Below are 18,571 nucleotides of genomic sequence, written 5' to 3' on the forward strand. Positions count from 1 at the left end.
ACTAAAATCAGCCAATTTTAAAAAGCTGCTGTGAATATGTCTTTTATGGATTATACATTCATAATTTTACCAAGGAAATAAATACACATGTTGTTGTTGCTCTACTCTAGTTTGTTGGTCATATTTTGAGAACTAATAATGGTTAGAATCAATTATGCTGTGTTATGTACCCCTGCCATTTCCATAAACCTCTTCCGACTATTTATATATGTCCGCTTTAGTTCCTGTAGCTGCGTCCCGCGCTAATAAAAGCGATCACTTCCTTCAGCTCAGAGACGGTAATGATCCGCAGCGCGCGCGCAGGACAGCTGACAGGACTCAGAGGAAACGATCAGATGCTCGTTTGTCACTGCGAAGCAAACATTGGAAACTAGAGCAGGCTGGATGCAGTTTGAGAGTTTGCGAAAGACTGCAGATCACTTTCAGATATCGCAGCCTGCGACAACAGGAAACGAGAGAAAAGGCGACGCTGACAGAACTGAAACCTGCGTCAATGAAGGTAAAATTGCTTTTCTTCTCTCAAATTCACTCGCTGTTTTGTTTAAAATATGTGTTTGGAAAACTTAGCATGACTATTCAGTTCAACTAATAACCAGCTACCTTTTCCTCGCTGGTTATGGAGCAACATATTATTTCGTTGATGCCATTAGGGCAATATACAAAACACTCTTATGATCATCACAAAGTTTCAAACATCTCTATTTTCAAACATTTACCCGTTTAAATAATCCATATAACACCCATATATTGTGTAGTTTAGTAAACTAACTGCAGCTGAGCCTATTGGATTTTAAAATCATGTAAAATTCATCCTTTGCAAATTTTGATATTTGATTTGGATAGATCTATCTGTCAATGTACTTATATATGTGTGCCGTTCTTAACTGTAAGACATTTTACATCATTTTCTATAGCTACCGAATACAGTATATCTTCTTCAATATGCTGTATTTGACCGCACGGACACCTTTTCATGCACTTACACACTAAACAGGTATTTTATGTTGGTGATATTTAATTTGACCTAGTTTTTTACTAAACCTTGACTTTGAACCTGAACCTAATTAATTGTTTTGATGGGAAATATTTATTTAAAAGCAGTAATTGAGTAATTCTTTAACCATAGTGGTGGTGGCTAATGTGAAATAATATTTATTAATCTGCCACACAATAGTCGGCTGTATCCGAGGCTTGTCCAACGTGCCAAATAATACATTTTATGAGAGCGCATCCTGTTGATAAGTTCAGTAACAGTAAATATTACAGACTTCATCGTAAAAATATGTTCAGCCTTTTAAACGAAATAGTAGCCAGAAAAACAGAACTATATTGTCCTGTTCTTGTGCCTCTGCAGCTTCGACCCCACCATGCTATAGCCAGGTGTCTGTGAACTGAGGCGATGGAAAGCCGGTCGTCCACAGTCAGGCGGCGAGCCTGGATCAACAGCAGCCGACTGCAACTCACTTTAGGGGAGCTGGACTCCAACGGCCCGCTGGACCACCTCCCCTCGGCCTCTATAGCAGACGATGATGTCTTTTCTGACGGTGGGTTCAAACTTATAAAAGTGTGAGGGATCCATCCTGTGTCCGTCGTTTGTGTAACAACAGGTTTATGGTCAAATTGCCAATTGAAAAGTGATGCATATACATTTTGTTTTATAGAAAGACAAATGTGAAGCAGTAAAGTAATTGAAGAGTTGCGCATGTGTGCTTTCCACAGGATGCGTTACAGGAAAGATTGAGAACTGGCTCCTGGGTTGTGGGTGAGTCAAATCGCTTTTTTTCCTTTTTCGTAAGATGATACTTGTTTTGAGCACAGGCTCTGAAGGACAAGGTGTCAGTTGTTGGAAACTGTAACAACAAGAGAGTAGAAAAGTGGAAACTCTCTGAGGTCAGGTGTTCCAGGAAGATGGCACGTGAAGGTTGCAACAGTGTTGTGTTTACCACAATACTTTTCGTTGAGGTATTTTTTTCAAGTTTGGAAAGAATGAGCTTATTTTAGTTCTTTGAAGCCATAATGTTACAGTGCTCTGAAGTGGGTTGTATGACAAGTCAGATGTCTTTCTCAGCCATTAGAGGATGCAACGACATTTCAAAGCAATGTTAATATGGTTAAAAAGAAAAAGGTAAAGATGTAGAAAAATGTCTCACAGAGAATACTCAATAACTTGAATTGTTTTGTCTATGTCCCTGTGTTTAGGAGTCATATTATGATGTTACTAGAATAAAATGACAGTTACTGTTATACTTATTACAGTCACCGAGTCAGCATCTAAGGCGTGGCGTAATGCTTTATGCATTCTGAGAACTCAACATCAAAATGACCAGATCGGTTTAGAGGTGTTGACCTTGATGCTGCTCAACAAGTGCACATTTCCACAAGAGGAAGTTAACAAACATCTGCAGCCTTTGAGAGCCGATTAGGGAGTCGATCTCACAAGCCTGCTTTGTAGCCACGCTAGCTATCGTATGAGGCATATGCAAACGCAATGACTTGGTTATTTGACAGAAGAAGCACGCAAAATAACAATGTGTGTGTGTCTGTGTGTGTGCTTTAAATGTTGTCGTATATCTTACAGGTCAAAGAAGAACAGTCAGCTGAGTTTTGGTGAGTGTGTAATAAGACAAAGTCGTGAATTTACCAAATCTGTGACACGTGAATACACATTTAGTGTTGCATGTTTTTATCCTTTACTGCACTTAAAAAAATACTCCATGACAGTAAAGTGAAAGTCCTGCAAATTATTAACAAATGACCAATGTCACTGATTTAAAGGTATGCAAGTATTGTCAGCAGTGTACTCAAAAGTAAAAATACAATATTGTTAGTGTTATACTACTGTACATTATATCATTGGAGTAGCATTTTACAGTGGTAGCTGGTCAAGATGGAGCAACTTCCTTTGTATACTTTTGAGATATTCAATAAACTCATTGTAACTGTAATGTCAATCAGTAAATTAAGCTGTAATATAACTATAGTGGAGTAAAAAGTAAAAGGTTCAACGTTTCTTCGAAATGGTTGTGGAGTAGAATAAAGTAGCATGAAATGGAAACACCTCAAATTATACTTCAGTGCAGTACTCAAGTGCATACGTACTTTTCCACCTATGACACATACAGTACAGGTAAGGTTTGAAAATAGTAATTTGTCCATTCTTCAGTTGATCATTTTTAGAAAATGAAGATAATGTGGAACCATGTGTGAAATGACTTAAATCATCGACTGTGTGTTTTTTCTCCAGAGTCTGTGCTGAAACCCTGCAACTTTGACGATGAGCTCAGTCTTGGTGCTGATGGTACGCATGGACGCACGCACGCACAAACACGCATGCACACATGCACGCACACACAAATAAACACACACACAAAGGATGTTATGCAGTATTACTCTACCTTTGTCATTGGGGATGCTTTTTTAAAAGGGAAAGTGGAGGGTGGAAAGTTCCTCCTCTGAAAAGTTAACAATTCATAGAAGGTTTCTGTTTTTTATATGAAATGTAACTACACTTACATATACAAATGTAGTATTTACATTAGAAAATATATAAAAAATTTAACATAAGGTCAAAACATCATCATTTCCCAAGTAGTACGTCTAATGTCTCGACGTATCTAATAAAAGAAGGGTAAAGAATTCCATAATACCTTTACAAAAACCTAACGTAACATTGTCGACACCCTGCAGTGTGTGGTGCAGCGGTTAATTGTTGCCTTTGTGTTTCAACCCTCTGGCCTGTAACTCAGCCAACCAACAAATTGTAAATAATTGATAAAGTCTACATTTAGATGCATATTGTTTGTTTTTTTTTAATCCGAGACTTTGTTGTTTCAGCTACTTTGTTAAACGTTGGAGAGAGTACATCTGAAGCTGGGTGAGTAGCAATTGCACTCCTATAGATGTAGTAATAATTATATTAGTTCTATTATTATTATTATATTAGTTTTTAACTCAATTTCCTTTTTTACACAAAAGAACAGAACTAACTTGGCGCTTGAATATTAAGTGATTCTCAGATAGATACTTTTTTATTTATTGAAAGACGATTTGAGGACGTGACTTTCTTACTTTACTAAACAATGCACTGTTCTGTTCCTTCTTCTTCTTCTTCTTCTTCTTCTTCTTCTTCTTCTTCTTCTTCTTCTTCTTCTTCTTCTTCTTCTCATGAAGCGTCCCGCAGCATCCTTCCTCCAAACAACATCCCAGCAGACTCACCAGGTCAGCAGACAACTTCTTTTCCCTCAGCTCAAAGAAATACATATAGGTTTGCATTATTATTAAGATACTTAAGAGGAGCTTGAGATCACTGTACGTTTCTTCAACTTCTCACCTGTCTGGTTCAAAGTACCCCTCGACAGAAACTATGTCCGCCGTCGCTGAACTTGGGCCACAGCATGTCCTCCAGCTGCCTCTCCTCCTCCACCCGTACAAGTGCATCAAGGTGAAGCTTCAAAACTTTCAAAACTCTTTATTATTCCCTAATAATGAGGCTCTTTGATCTTGAGTAACCTGCTCAACAATTTAGAGGTTTCAGTTTCCTCCTTTTATATTTTTTTCTTCTGGCTTTACATCTGAATGATATATATATATATATATATATATATATATATATATATATATATATATATATATATATATATATATATATATATATATATATATATCTTATTTATATTTGAAATTACTCCTTTTTATTCTAATTCATTTATTGCTTTATTTGTATTTACATTTCATTATTTTGTAAAGAACTTTGTAACTATCCTAATAAGCATTACACACTTTGAGTTCTATTTATAAAAGAATCGCAAATTTGCCTTAATAGGCTTTCCAAAAAACATTTAACAGAAAACTACATCATATCTTTTCTTCTTTTCCCACATGCACACTAGTGTATCAGAGATCCTGCAGTTGTGTTCGGAGGACGCTGAAGAGACGCTGTACGAGCTGGGCTTCGGCCTTGATGAGCCGCAGGTCACCGTTCGCATCCCGCCGCGCTTCTTCACTTTCCCTTCTTTGTCTCAGGGCATCAACTTCCGCCTCTTCCTTGACTCGCAGCTACGGCGGATACGAGAGGAAGACCCCAGCCTCTCTCTTGCTAGTAAGACTATGGAGATCTTTTTGGAATTCTACATTATTGTTGGGTGCGTGGATGAGAATAAAGAACTCTTGCATGTTTGTGATGAGAGCTATTGATCTAATTTACATTTCATTCTTTCCACAGGTCGTTTCAGACAAGTCCAAGTGCTCACAGCAATGGCCAACGCTTTCTACTCCCTCTACTCTCACGTGTCCCGCACTCCTGTGCAGAAACTGGCCCCACCAGAGTGTTCCTTCTCCTCGTCTCCCGTCGAGAGGATCGAACGCTTCAGGAGCAGCGTCCGCAGCGAGCCACGCTCTCCTGTGGAGAGGCTGAAGGACACCGTCTCCAAGATGTGTCTCTACACGGGTTCTCCTCGGGGGTCGGACTCCACCTCTCCACAGCCCTCGCCCAGAAAGAGGTCCAGCCTCCCTGATATTGTGGGTATAGTCCTGGACAAAGTCAAGACTGGGGCCACCAAGAAACTGGATTTAGGGACAGATGATAAGAGTAAATCAGCTGTGGATGTGAGGCTGGTCACGGATCATGAGACATCTTGGCACAGTGGAAAAGAGGAGCGAACACAGCAGACCGTGGCGGACGCAGAAATTCTTCAAAATGGAAATACGATCCGCCAGAAGGGGATGCAGGATAGTAAACAAACAGATGAAGCTGATGCCGATGAAAACGGCGTCACGCCAGGAGACTTTGAGAGAAGGACTCGCAGTGAAACAACATCTCTAGCGTCATCATTGTCAGGAGAAACCGTGGTGCTGGGAACGGATCATCAGTTTATTTCAATTCAAAGTGGCACAAAGACTGCCGATCTGAAACCAGTTGCCAAGCTTACGCATGATCTAATCTGCCCGCAGATAGTGGAGAGTGTACACCAGGAGCCGTTCTGCTGTCGACACACACATAGTGCAAAAACAAACACCTCACCTCCTATCTCCTCTGAGACTGCGAGCACCGATAGATCGTGTCCTGGATCACATGAACCCGATGTACAAGCGGCTTTCTCTGAGTCTGTTGCCAGACAGCCGGGTGCATCCAGGTCACTTCCTGTCCTGGCCTCCAGCGGTAGCTATGCCCAGTGCTACATCACTGTGACCGGCTGGGACGGGGACGACGTCTCTTCCTCTGTCCCTCCGGTCCAGGCTTGTGAGGAGCCATTCAACGAGGGGGAAAGCCGGTACCTGAATCCACGACCACACCCGAGCCTCGGGCGCGACTCCAATAACCCGCAAGAAGTTAACTCCTTTGAGCTGGAGGAGGTAATGTAGTAATAGTCTTTAGTATATAAAATCCAACGTTAAAATAAAACATTTCGACAGATAAAGTTGTATTTTACCTCTGTAGTTCCCTTTAAGGATAATTAATCAGACAAGTCATGATTAGGTTGATTTAAACAAAAATAGGACAAACATTTTCAGGTTGACTCAACATGGTGATTTAATGAAAGACTCGCCCATCAGACCAGGTTAATGTGCACGAACATTAATTATGATGAAAATAATTTTGGATTTTTGAGGGTGTTTGATGGGTCCGGCTCATCATCCACTGCTCTTTGGTGTGGGCTTATGGGTAATTGTGTATTGTGTCCCACCAGTGCCTCATCTTGCTTCACAAGATTTTGATCAAACCGTTTAGTTTCAGATAGTTTTGTACTTCTTCCTGAGTTCTTCTCAGTTAGATGCAATTATTGCCTATATTTTTATGCTAAACTGTCCATTAGCAGATTTTTGTTGTTGTTGTTGTTGTTGTTGTTGTTGTTGTTGTTGTGCAGGCAAAGCTTGCTTGAAAAAAACAGTAAACTAAATGTGATTAGATCAGGCTTACTATATGGTAGTTACAACTGATGCTTTGTTACACTATTCCATCAGAAAATTGAAATGTTTAAAAGCATACATTGTGATTTGAATGATGAAACAATACTTAACATTGTTCAGCCCTTATAGCCAATAGTTTTCTATGGTGTACAAAAGTTGTATAATACATTCATACGTGTTGTCTGTGCAGGTGCACAGTGCAGGGGAGGACGATACTGGACAATTAGAGACTACAAGAACAACAACCTCCCAGTTGTCCAAAAAACAAGACAAAGGTACATTTATATTTTATTTGTGTGAATGTTTTTTTAAAATTTTTATATGAACACAGGTCAAATATAGTTACAACTGCTGCGGTGTTACACTTTAGCAGGAACATGACTTGTCATACTTTTCAGAGTCAAAACAGAAAAAAAAAATCAGCTGGATTTAGAAACAGAAATCTGACTGTTTTTGTTTAATTTGCCAAAAAAAATGACTAAATTCCGAATATGTTAAAGATGAATTTGATTTATAGCATTCTTACTCTCTAATTTTCCTTAGATGGCGCGTTAATATTGTTATTGTGTAATCTTTTAATCATGTGATGAAAATGTGATCTCACGAGAGCCCTGTTCACAACAAAATCAGTATTCACACAGTTCTAAATGTGTCACGAAAATGGTGTTAACAGTTTATACAAGGACGTTTGCAGAAATGTGTAGGAACAAAATCTCTTGCTAAACTTGAGTATTTTACTTTGAGCCGACTGCAGGTCTAGTAACCAGGTCCTGAATAGTTTAGACAAATGTATATAGAAAAGGATGTGTGTGAGCACCTGTTTACACGACATAAAATAAATGTGCGAGGACGTGTTTACACGTTATAGGATAAATTTGTGAGCGTGTGTTTACAGTGCATGGAGTTGTTGCCTGACTGTTTGTGTCCCTGTGTAGGTGAGGTGGTCCGGGTCGACAGCGTGCAGTCAGACAGCAGCGGCTACGCAGACGAAGAAGTCAACTCCTCACTGAACACGCAGAGCAGATGACCGATAACCATGCAAACTACGTTAAAAAGTAGTTACCCCCAATATAGAACATTGTAAATAAGTAATATTATAGCAAGTTAAAATTTCTTGAAGAAATACTGTGTGGACAATAATTGATTTAAATTAAATTGGTGAGTCAAACATGTTCAAGTTATTACAACAGTTGGCAGTAAATTGTACAAAATTGTTTTATTGGAAACAAATTGAATGGAGCTCACATTTGAGTTTATTTCTCTAAAAACTGTTTCTATTACCACAACAAAGAAGTCTATCTGATGTCAGCGTAGACAATATCAATGGTATTAGCAACAACAAAACAAGCAAAAGTTCCTGATTTGAATTATTAGAACAAAATGCAGATCTGCCTTTTCAGAGAGTGAAGTTAACATCAAACACACCGGTGGGAGATGTACGAAAACTTGGGTCAGCCTGCATTGCAGCCTGCATTGTTGTGCAAACTGTCCACTATTTTCAATACATATTCCGGCTGAGTGCAAGGTGGGCGGCAAATTAATCCTTACACCAAGACACAGCAAATAGTTGGAGAAAATAATCTGGAAATTCACCATTGTCGATTTTAATTATAGGAATCATTGTCACTTTGACAAAAAAAAAAAAATCACAAGGGTTTAGATTATAAATGAAACAATATCAGGCATAATGGACACAAAAAAACATTGAAACTCCACATAATATGTGGTAGGTTCTTTGTTTGGTCTCTGATATTGAAAGTCGAGTAACGAACAACGCAGATTCACAGTACTTTGTTCCCCTTCCTGTCTAATTAACTAATCGTTGTTTTACAGTAAAACATATTTACTCCTTGTGCAAAAACTGTGATAAAAGCAGAGGTTGTTTTTTTTTAAAAAAAACAGTCATTTCCAAACTGTGATCATTTATTTTTTGCAAGTTCACGAGAAACTGTGACTTTTAATTGAATTGTAATGTCGTGGAGTATTTTTTATCTATCCTCAGAATTAAAAAGACACGCAGTACTTTTTCTATTACTGCTCTGAAAGACATCAACATGAGCCCAACTCTAACAAGGAGGTTTATATAACGGTCAAAGATTGCACACAATTCATCAATAATTTTCAGTCATCACTGATCCTTCTTTCCATTTCTACATTGGGAACGCCAAAGAGTAACATGTTTAGAACATTTTAATTAAAAAAACCATAAACCATATGAGTTCATAAGTTTAAACAAAGATAATATGGTGAGTTTTCAAAATTCCCAGTTTTTTTAGGGTCCAGATTAATGTACAACAAAAGCCAAATTTTCTCATACAAGTTCATCTGAAAACAGGGAAGTCTTTAAAATAATTATCCTCTGATATCTTTTCAGCAGAGTCCTTTTCTCTCCACGTTTCCGCACATGGCTGGAATTTTTTTCTTCCGTTCATCCTTCCTCGATCTGGGATTGAACGAAGCCCCGATAATTGTTGATTCCGTAGTCCAATTTCTACAAACGCCTTTGACCTTTGGTTGCGTCGCAATTTGCCACCATTTATGATTTCAAATAAAGACTTGAGATTTTTGGGAAAATACAGTGCTGGGTATCGGATGACAATATGCTTAGTGCCAAGAAGAGGGGTATATGAGTTTTCGGGCAACTCAATCTTCATTGGCAACAATAAGAAATCCATGTGGCTCCGGGGGTCAATTTAGGGACAGGAAAAGTCTCTATTTCCACATTTGAGGTAATTTGCGTTATATAAACTCATCAAAAAAGTGCCTCCGTCGTCCAAAGAGGACATTTATCCTGGCAAAAGAAAGTCTGTGAGGAGGAACATGGCATCACTTCCCCCCAGCCATGATTTTGAGGTACTGCAGTGCATTGTGGGCTGCATTGGCTCGAGCGGCATCGATGTTCGGGGCAAAGCCGTGGCACACTGTGATTGGCTGTGTGGACAGCTCCACGAGACACTGGCACAGGCCACTCAGACTGCGCTCCTCTGAAACAAACACAAACAAGAGTCTTTTTTTAACAATTCAATTTGTTCAGCAAGATTTGACACAAAAAAAAGTTATTTCCATCATCATAGCTAAATGTAAAAGTCTCGACAGCCTGACGGCTTTTATTTCCAAAACTAATTTGATTAGGTTGATACAGTAATGACTCTTCTTTTATTACTCTGCTACAATTAAGTATGAGACTGCAACTACTAAAACATGATATGCTCTTTGGAAGATAAGGTAGTTTATTGACAGTAAACCATGACATGTTGTAATGCTATAGAATTAAGATAAACTAGTGAATGTTAGGTAGTATCACTGAGTACATTTTGAATGTAATGATCCATGTTTGTTTGACAACTTATATGAACACAAGTGTGTTAATCTAAAATTTACTGACACTCACCAAATCCAGCAAAAATAACAAATTAATATCAATAATGGTTTAATAAAATGGTTTGTCTGTACTAAACTGTGACAACATGCAGCTGTGGGCTACTTCCTCATATCTGATGAAAGTAATATTAATTACGCAGAATTGGTTTTGTGGTATGATGCCATTAATGTGTACCCATAATGCTGTTAAAGTTTGTGCAGATAGTGTGACAACTATGCACACTAATGGTTTATCTTATGCACAGTGTAAGCTCAACCAAATCATTTTATGGGCATGCTCCTAACTAAAATGCGTCTCTTCATGCATACAGACACGTAACCAGTGATGTCCATGTTTCTTAAACACTACCGTTTTTTACACTTTGATGCTCAGCAGAAGGAAATGCAAATGTAATTTCTTCTAAAGCTACTGTTTGTGAACGTGAACTCACCCAGATCCAGGTAGCTGACGTCAAAGCGCTGCTCAGTGGACAGGTCATTCAGCAAAGAGCAGAAGTTAGAGTCCGTGGGCATGCCCAGAGGGTGGCTGCGCAGCTGCAGGATCTTTTCTCCAGCGGAGTTACGCAGCGAGTCCCAGGTGCAACTGAAGCCTTTACTTTTGCCCGTTTCAGCTTTGCTCCCCATGTGCTGTGTGTGCAGGGAAGGTGAAGATCATAGCAGTTTATAAACACTTAAGATTAATGAGTAAGAAAAGGGGAGATGGGGCGTCAGCTGCATAGTTTATGCTATTCTGTATAACATTTGAAGGACATTGCCAGACATTATTAAGCACTATGCAATGCAAAAACAATATCTGCATGTATTTCAGTACTGTGCATCCTTTCCTGTGATGTGCAGAGTAATGTAACACGCAGGATTTTCATCAGCTTTGTCAACTGTGCACACAGTGAGTTTATTTCTGTTAGTTTCTCACCACGTTGAACGTATCTTCTTCCACGTCAACTTCGTTGCTGGTCCTCAGGTCGACTGGGACATCGTGTATACGCGATAACATTTTAGCTGCTGCGTTTCTCTTGGCTAGTTTCTTAGAGGTTCCACTTCCTGGAGAAGAACAGGTTGAGAAATGTTGAACAATGATCACTGATTGTTGATGAGACTGATATTCATTCAGGATGACAATGATAAGGTAAGCAACTGAAGTCACCTTATATCGGCTCTATTTTAGCTCGTCTAATCTATTTCTTGCTCTTAAATGTTTCATCTTAGAAGCCATTGAAAACTGAACTAGAGACCTTTCAATGCTCTTGTGATTCAGTAAATGCTACTAAAGGTCAGCAATTACACAGCACCTCTATAAAAATACAAAAGAAATGTTTGATTTTCTTCAATTTTATTGGCTTTATTTCGTTAGTGCCTGAATGCTTTATCTCCGACGACCAAACTTTAGGGTATTTAAGGGGAGTAGGTGTGGCATGTTAACATAAATCTTAATATTGCAGAAGTTGGATTTGATCCATGACAAAACTTTTAAATACACATAGCAATCTCAAAGAACTAAACACTATGTGTTTTACCGATTTCCACAAATCTCTCCACTCTGCAGGTCATGGTGAACTCCTTGCGGTGCGCTGGACCAGACTCCTGAGTCACGGTGTACTCTGGCAAACGCCATCCTTTCTGCACCACCAATTCCTGGCAGAGAAGTACACAAAGACATGCTTACAAAAACTTGTAAAAATGCATACAACTATAAACCAGGCAGGTTTTTTTTATGACAGTAAGTACTGACAATGACAGCATCCATTAGTTGACTGTCAAACAGCCAAATAAAATTTTAAATTACATGAGTTATCTTGTATATTTACCTGTAGAGCCCCGACAGGGTTACATTCAGACTGCTGAGAACTGCCTGAGGTCTTCATCTCTGACTGGGAGCTGTACAGAAGATGAGATAGAGCATACTAAGAACAGGTAGTGATGAAACCACACGGACCTCTTATCTCACATGTATTATTTAGTGCTTGGATGTACATTGAATACTGAGATGTTACATTGGCTGATGCCACACACAATCTTTCCCAAATGTTGCTGTCAATACATCATTTTAACTTTAGAGACACGAAGAAAAAGAAACTAAAGAAAAACTGACCTGTCCGCATCAGTAGACACGTCAACCCCAATAAACCCGTCTACTCCAACACCTACTCCAACACCAACTCCGACGGGACCTCCGAGACCTCCCTTGAGCATCTTCAGAGCAGCCTCTGCTGCTTTGTGCTTTGCTGCCTTCTTGCTGGGCCCTTGGCCGGTGCAGCTGATCTCTCCGACGGAGACGCGGAACGTGAAGTTGGGCTGGTGGGCCTGTCCCTCGGCCTTCAGCAGGTCATACACTGGGGTCTTGGCTATCCGCGTTCCATACTCCTGCAGCAGACTGATGGGCGTCTTTCCGGGACTCACAGCCAGCATTTGCTCAATACTAAATATAAAGAAAAGATCCAGCATTAGAAGGACTGCTAATTCATTTATAAAGGGAGTCATACCTTTCAAGAAACATGTTATAGCATGATTGTTTTTCACAGTCTTGTCTATTGAATACTTTCATTAGTGCACCGAACTGAGGCTTGCCTTACTAAAAAACCCTTCACCAAAATTACAAAAAGTTTGGAGATATCCAATACACCAGATGAATATAAGACAATCCTTTTTCAAAATGTATTAACAGTCTAACCAGAAACAATGTCCAGCTTATTCAAATCTATAAAACCAATTTGCGAAAGTAACCATAAACTAAAAATGTCCTTTACCTCCTTCATATTGTGGCAATGGAAATCTCAGCAGCTCAACTCCAAAATCTTAGGCAAATAAATGAGTACAGATTTTAGGTGATGTCACACTAATTAGAATTTTTCAAGCATGATTATTTCATTTATACAAAAGTCGTAAGTATATGAACACATATAGGGGAAACAATCCTATTAGGAAAAATGTTCAGTCTTGCAGTAAATATTACCAAACCTGTGAAGTGTTGATTTAACTATAGAGTCATTTTAGAGGCTGCAATTTGTGGTGTTGTTGAATTGTGTTGTGTTATATTGATATATGCTTCTATTACTTTTATCAACGAGGGTAGGCTAAATAACAGATGCTTTAGCTTGAGAAAAATAAACAATAATCAAAACAGCTTACTACTAAAAAAAAAAGGTTGTGTTAGTTCTCGAAGGGACTGTGCACACTATTTACAGTGGTGTAAAGTGTCAATAAAGTGTATTTGTGTAGCGGTCACTTGGGCTGCATACACCAATAGCATGGTGTCTGGATCAAAGCAGCAATACCCAAATACAAACAGCGATTTAAAGACCAAAATGGGCCATTCATGTCTCGATTGAAGACGAATCAATGACATCGGATGTCTCGTAATAACACATCTGGTACCTTATTATTAAGCTAGCTAACTAAAGTTTGTTGTGACTCGTCAGCCAGTCCCCCTTCGCTAGCCGAAGTGCTAGCCTAGCTTAGCTTCTGTGAGGCTTCACACCTGGAGCACCCGGAGTTTCTCTTCCAGCTGTCCGATGCTGTCTCGTCGTTCATTCCCTATTTCACGCAGACAGAGCCGATCGGTATCGGGTGATCGATCCCCCCCTCCTCCCCACCCCAATAACAGACACTCGTTTTCATTAGGCGGTATTTTCCCAAACAGATAACGAGGCAACGACATGTGAAGAGCAGACGACCCCTCGGCGCCGACGAAATGCAGCGGGGTCCTGTTGTCGTAGGAGCACAGTTATGACGTGTGACGGAGTCCCGCGAAACTCGACTTTCTGATTGGTCCGTTGGCGCTTTGGGTTGGTTCGTTTTAAACACCGGGAAACGCCGACATTGTTGCAAACGTCTTTTACGGTCAGTGTGCGAGGTTTGAGTGCGAAGGTACATTAAAATGTCCAGGTTTCATTATAACAGGGACAGGTGACTGAGGATTTAGGTTGGTGTAAAACAAATCTAAAACTGATCTCATTAAACATTAAAGTCGTCCATTTTAAATTGTGCTTAAAGTACACGCTAACGATTTAACGTTTTAATGCACGTGACATAGTCGAATTAATTTAATCAACGTGAAGACATTGGCTTATCAAATTAACGCCGAGTCAACGTAAAAACAAACCTACTTTATGAATGTATTTGCCAACTAGTTACACTGCATATGGATGAAAAAGTACCCGGAAGTTGAAGTATTCAAGTAAGTGCACGTGTCAACTGTACCTTGGTTAAGGTTAGAGTTAGTTTCGTTTTCTGCGCGTGAGCAAGTCATCCTCCAGTAATGTATCATGTTTCATGTTTTCTGCACGAACAGCGAGTTGAATTGGACGGTTCTCTTAACCCTGTAAGACCCAAACATAAAAATAATATCTAATTTGTATTTGTTTTAAGTCAGATGTAAGAGTCTTCTGATGCAGATAATGAAGGATTAATAAAAAAAAAAAGTTTTTAGGGAAACGTTGTAGCTAATATTGCAATGTTGGGCCTCCTTGGTAGCAGAATTTCAGCATTTGCTCTCAAACTGTCAGAACAATTGCACAAAACAACTACTGGTCAATTTGGAGTGTGTATTGCTTACATAGCACTATAACAGTACATTTCATTAATCACCAAACACTTATATTTTTATAAATCATAATGTATTTTAAAAACATAAAAACTGTATAAAATGTTATACAAAACAGAAGGAAAACTTCAAAGAATTAGTGTCCGTAGTTTACTTGCAATGGTAGTCCCAAAGCAGTTCCTTTCCTCTGAAAAGCAGAGACAGTGATTGCATTTTCTGCAGACAGTATTAGAATACCCTTTGACGCAATGTCTGCAGCGTCCTCATGTTGTATTCACCGGGAAATGTGCAACCATGTCCCTACACATATCGGTTGGTGGTCAAGATCACTAATTCCAATGGAAATTAATCCTAATCAGGCAATACATTCAACTGATGGCACACAATACTGTCTGGCTAGCCTAATTGCTCTTTACTTACAATTACAAAAGGAAAATACAACCCCACCCAGAACTCTTACATCCCCAAATTGCAGAACATTTACACCTTTCCCTGAACAATGCACCAGACATGCAACCCCCACGTTCCAAAACATTTACACTTGTCCCTGCACAACCATCCTCCAAATCATTCCACAAACAACATCTGGCTTGTGTGTTAGAAAAATTCACTCGACCCCTCGGAGTAAAATCATTAAAACAGGAACATTTATTCGTTGCAAGGAAGGAGCAGAGTCAGAAGTACAACATGATAAACAAATTGCATATCCAAGACTGCTCAAAGATCTCTCAAAGAACCACCTCTTAAATACTCATTATAACCCACTAACAGAAACCCTCATGACGTCTTCGGTCTAACTGTGAACCTTTCCCCGCGTCCCATAAAGCGGCTTGTGAGAAATGGTCATATGATAACAAAGGAACTGCACGTTCTTTCAGACAGAAACATACAGATTCCCCAGTCTCACTGCCATCAGGAGACATGTTGAGTTGTGTGTAAGATTAAACAGAGACAGTAAGATGAGAAGTCTGAATATAACAGTGAAATAGTAAATGATTAGGTGTGAATCATTTTTTTCTTCCAATATTGTGTAACAAGGAGATATTTGGACAAACAAACAAAGTCCAGATAAAAAAAAAGTTGACTATATCTCACTGCAAAAATAGAAATAACGAAGCGTTTGGGTTACCCTCACTCATTTAGAACGATTCAAATCTGGTCTAAACTTAGAATTACAACAAATAAACCATTTGTAAAGTGTGACTCAAATACATTATATTTCTGTAAGTATGTATCCTGTATCTGAACATTCAAGAAGTGGAATGTTTCCATGTAGTGTGCAAGGTGCATGCTATTTTAGCTACCATTTTCACCCAATGTTGTAAAATTACAACAATGACATAACAAGCTGAAAATCTAATGTGATGCATTAATTCCACAATAACCATGAACTACATATTCTAACAATCACCAAAACAATATTCTTACTTCAATGTTGATATATCCAGTTGAATGAAACAAGGAGACGCGCTTCCAGGAATGTTTGCAGGTAGAGTGAGTTCAAGGCCTTCTGGCCAGACCTATATAAACATTTACAATCCAATGGCATTGCAAGGCAAGACAATAGGACCCGTTGACTATGTAAATGTGGTCTTTCCTGAAAAAACGTTTTTGCTAATGTATTTTTTGGAGAGATACAAGTGACGTTGTAATATCACAACAAGGGGTCTTACAGGGTTAATTATACACGACAGCAACGAACGAGCATTTGTTGGAACATTTCATTGCATTCCTGGCTCTCGGTGCAATCAGGTGCTGTGACTGAAAGGAACCAGCAGAGGGCGACAGTGAGTCACTGAACTGCCCCTCTGACCAGCCTCATCGACGGGGCTGCTTGTGCACTCTGGGGCCTTGTATGGCCTGACACCTGTCATCTGCCCCATGGGCCAACAGGGAAACAGCTTTATACTAACCACACATGTAATATATACAGCACCTTTCAAAACAAAGATACAGAGTTTTACATTAGAGGAAACAATTAAGATTATGCAATGAAATAAAATCAAACAGTTCCTGTAAAAGGACAAATAAATCAAATAGAAAGCTGCAGGTCTAATCAACAATCCGCTGGAAGTCCAAGTGCTGCAAAACTAAATATAAAAACACAATGAGTATACAAGTATACAAGAATCAGTTGAGAAGACAGCCCTATATAGTCTACGAGGCAGGACCAAACGTGACTATTTTGTGTGTGTGGATTGGTTGGAATGTTGCATTTATTTATAGTATGAATAAAAAATAATTAAGTAAAAGACGACAACTCTAATTTTGGTGGAATGTCTTCGCTTAGTTTGGATCCCTCTTTGCTCTGGTGAATACACAGAGGAGTCGTGTGTAGACCCTTAAATCCTTTGGACCAACAAGTTTCAGAACCTCCTTCCTAACTAATACAGCAGCACTTCCATAAAATATTTTCGTCCATTTTCCACCTTTCCATCACTTCTTTTATTTCCGCGGCTCGGCAATTAATCCCATGATGGTTTGCTCGTAAACCCTTGCTGGCCACCGTTGAAATAGAGCTCGGATCCTGATGGCTTCATCTACTGGCATCAGCATGCCAGTGTGGATAAGAACATTTTGCCAAGTGCAACACAAAGTGAACAGGCCATGACAATGAGTCAAGTTGTCTCCCAATTGAACTCTCAAAACTACAATAAAGAAAACCATGATTTAGCTGTGACCAGAAAGTACCCCATCCTACTCATTATTCATTCTATCAGCGTGAAAGTCTTGTGCTCCTGGTCTTCATTTGTCAGTTGAGAGTCCGGATTTATTGACCTATAACGTGATAATGTAAGTGTTTTTTCATTGAGCTTGTGGTTGAATCACTGACTAAATGATCATCAGAAATGAATACCATCTTAGCAGCTACGGTGCTTCCAAAATGTATGCACACAATGACACACACAGATACACAAACACACTTTCCTTTTCCCTGTCTTGGCCTGGAGCATTAGTATGTGTGGTTCTTTGGTTGCCAAAATCATCAGTAGATATCTTGAAGCATGGAGCTGTATGAAGGCTCTTTTTCCCTCCTTCCACAATATGATGTGTTTCCTTTTTTGTGTGTGTTTTGATCCTTCTCTTGCAGCCAAGCTGTGCTGTGGTGAGGCGCGGGTTCGAGTGGCGCTCCTGTGTTATTTTTGGCAGTAGCAGTGGTTGGTGGCTGTTGAGGAGCGAGGAGACAGGAGGGGGATCGCATGAAGCCCAAAAACCGAGGCTGTTTAAGGGATTTTTGTCTGAAGGAATTGCTTTGTAATGATCAGAAAGTCATTATGGATGTGTGTGCGTGTGTGCACCCTGCATGTATAAATACACACACACACAGAAAAAGACTGGCATGCACATTTGCTCATTTAGCACTTCACAAACACCTCATATACGCGTTCTCATTTACAGACCACACATCGTTGCTAAATTGCTTAACATGTGAAATGCTTAGTTGTTTTTTTTATAGAATCAACGCCATCTATGTTTGATGGAGCCGACGTTTGAATCTACCAGCGTTTTTAAAGTTTTGCTCTTATTTATTTGTCACAGTTGCTCAGTTCCTGTCACATGGGACCCATTTCTTGTTTTTCAACCAGTTTGGCATCGCTCTCTCTCCTCTGTGGGAGTCAGTCCGAGACATGCCGCCCGCTCAGGCAACATGCAGTGTCAGACATTCACGCTCCTCCCTCTACGCTTCTGAAAACACCATTTGAAAAAGATTTTCTCTAACTCCGTTGTTGGCCACAGATCAAG

The 18,571-nt window shown here is 39.5% G+C and overlaps 2 protein-coding genes across 5 annotated transcripts; one reads left to right on the top strand and one right to left on the bottom strand.

The window, feature by feature from the left end:
- Positions 1-1,724: 1,724 nt before the first annotated feature.
- LOC137796066 (protein ITPRID2-like) lies at positions 1,725-8,131 on the top strand. Of its 3 annotated transcripts, XM_068593713.1 has the most exons (11): positions 1,725-1,762; positions 2,579-2,607; positions 3,245-3,298; positions 3,835-3,874; positions 4,171-4,218; positions 4,346-4,441; positions 4,890-5,098; positions 5,222-5,847; positions 5,950-6,351; positions 7,097-7,181; positions 7,842-8,131. In XM_068593713.1, the coding sequence occupies exons 6-11, from the start codon at positions 4,395-4,397 to the stop codon at positions 7,931-7,933; spliced, it is 1,461 nt and encodes a 486-aa protein (XP_068449814.1). In that variant the 5' UTR covers positions 1,725-1,762; positions 2,579-2,607; positions 3,245-3,298; positions 3,835-3,874; positions 4,171-4,218; positions 4,346-4,394; the 3' UTR covers positions 7,934-8,131. The 3 variants fall into 3 exon arrangements, with proteins under 3 accessions (XP_068449814.1, XP_068449813.1, XP_068449816.1); XM_068593712.1 differs by lacking the exons at positions 1,725-1,762; positions 2,579-2,607 and having other exon boundaries at positions 3,275-3,298; positions 4,181-4,218; positions 5,222-6,351; XM_068593715.1 differs by lacking the exons at positions 1,725-1,762; positions 2,579-2,607; positions 3,245-3,298; ... (1 more) ...; positions 4,171-4,218; positions 4,346-4,441 and having other exon boundaries at positions 5,059-5,141; positions 5,222-6,351.
- tarbp2 (TAR (HIV) RNA binding protein 2) lies at positions 8,104-13,959 on the bottom strand. 2 transcript variants are annotated; one of them, XM_068593719.1, is made up of 8 exons: positions 13,763-13,959; positions 13,032-13,079; positions 12,377-12,703; positions 12,093-12,162; positions 11,802-11,919; positions 11,201-11,328; positions 10,719-10,914; positions 8,104-9,890 (listed from the first exon to the last, which is right to left on the bottom strand). In XM_068593719.1, exons 3-8 carry the CDS (start codon positions 12,691-12,693, stop codon positions 9,733-9,735), a joined length of 987 nt encoding a protein of 328 aa, XP_068449820.1. In that variant the 5' UTR covers positions 12,694-12,703; positions 13,032-13,079; positions 13,763-13,959; the 3' UTR covers positions 8,104-9,732. The 2 variants fall into 2 exon arrangements, with proteins under 2 accessions (XP_068449820.1, XP_068449819.1); XM_068593718.1 differs by lacking the exon at positions 13,032-13,079.
- Positions 13,960-18,571: the final 4,612 nt, after the last annotated feature.

This window comes from Clinocottus analis, unplaced genomic scaffold, assembly GCF_023055335.1.
Source record: "Clinocottus analis isolate CAN_PGR_092001 unplaced genomic scaffold, fCliAna1.0.p SCAF_3, whole genome shotgun sequence".
Classification (NCBI taxonomy): Eukaryota; Metazoa; Chordata; class Actinopteri; order Perciformes; family Cottidae; genus Clinocottus; species Clinocottus analis.

Excerpts from the sequence above, each read along its gene's own strand:
- tarbp2 (XM_068593718.1), bottom strand. The coding sequence starts at position 13,815 with ATGAACGACGAGACAGCATCGGACAGCTGGAAGAGAAACTCCGGGTGC. Across the intron at positions 12,163-12,376 it reads GTGTCTACTGATGCGGACAG|CTCCCAGTCAGAGATGAAGA; the intron begins GTCAGTTTTTCT and ends TCTTCTGTACAG. Across the intron at positions 11,329-11,801 it reads GGAGAGATTTGTGGAAATCG|GAAGTGGAACCTCTAAGAAA; the intron begins GTAAAACACATA and ends GTTCTTCTCCAG.
- LOC137796066 (XM_068593712.1), top strand. The coding sequence starts at position 4,395 with ATGTCCTCCAGCTGCCTCTCCTCCTCCACCCGTACAAGTGCATCAAG. Across the intron at positions 6,352-7,096 it reads ACTCCTTTGAGCTGGAGGAG|GTGCACAGTGCAGGGGAGGA; the intron begins GTAATGTAGTAA and ends TTGTCTGTGCAG. Across the intron at positions 7,182-7,841 it reads GTCCAAAAAACAAGACAAAG|GTGAGGTGGTCCGGGTCGAC; the intron begins GTACATTTATAT and ends GTCCCTGTGTAG.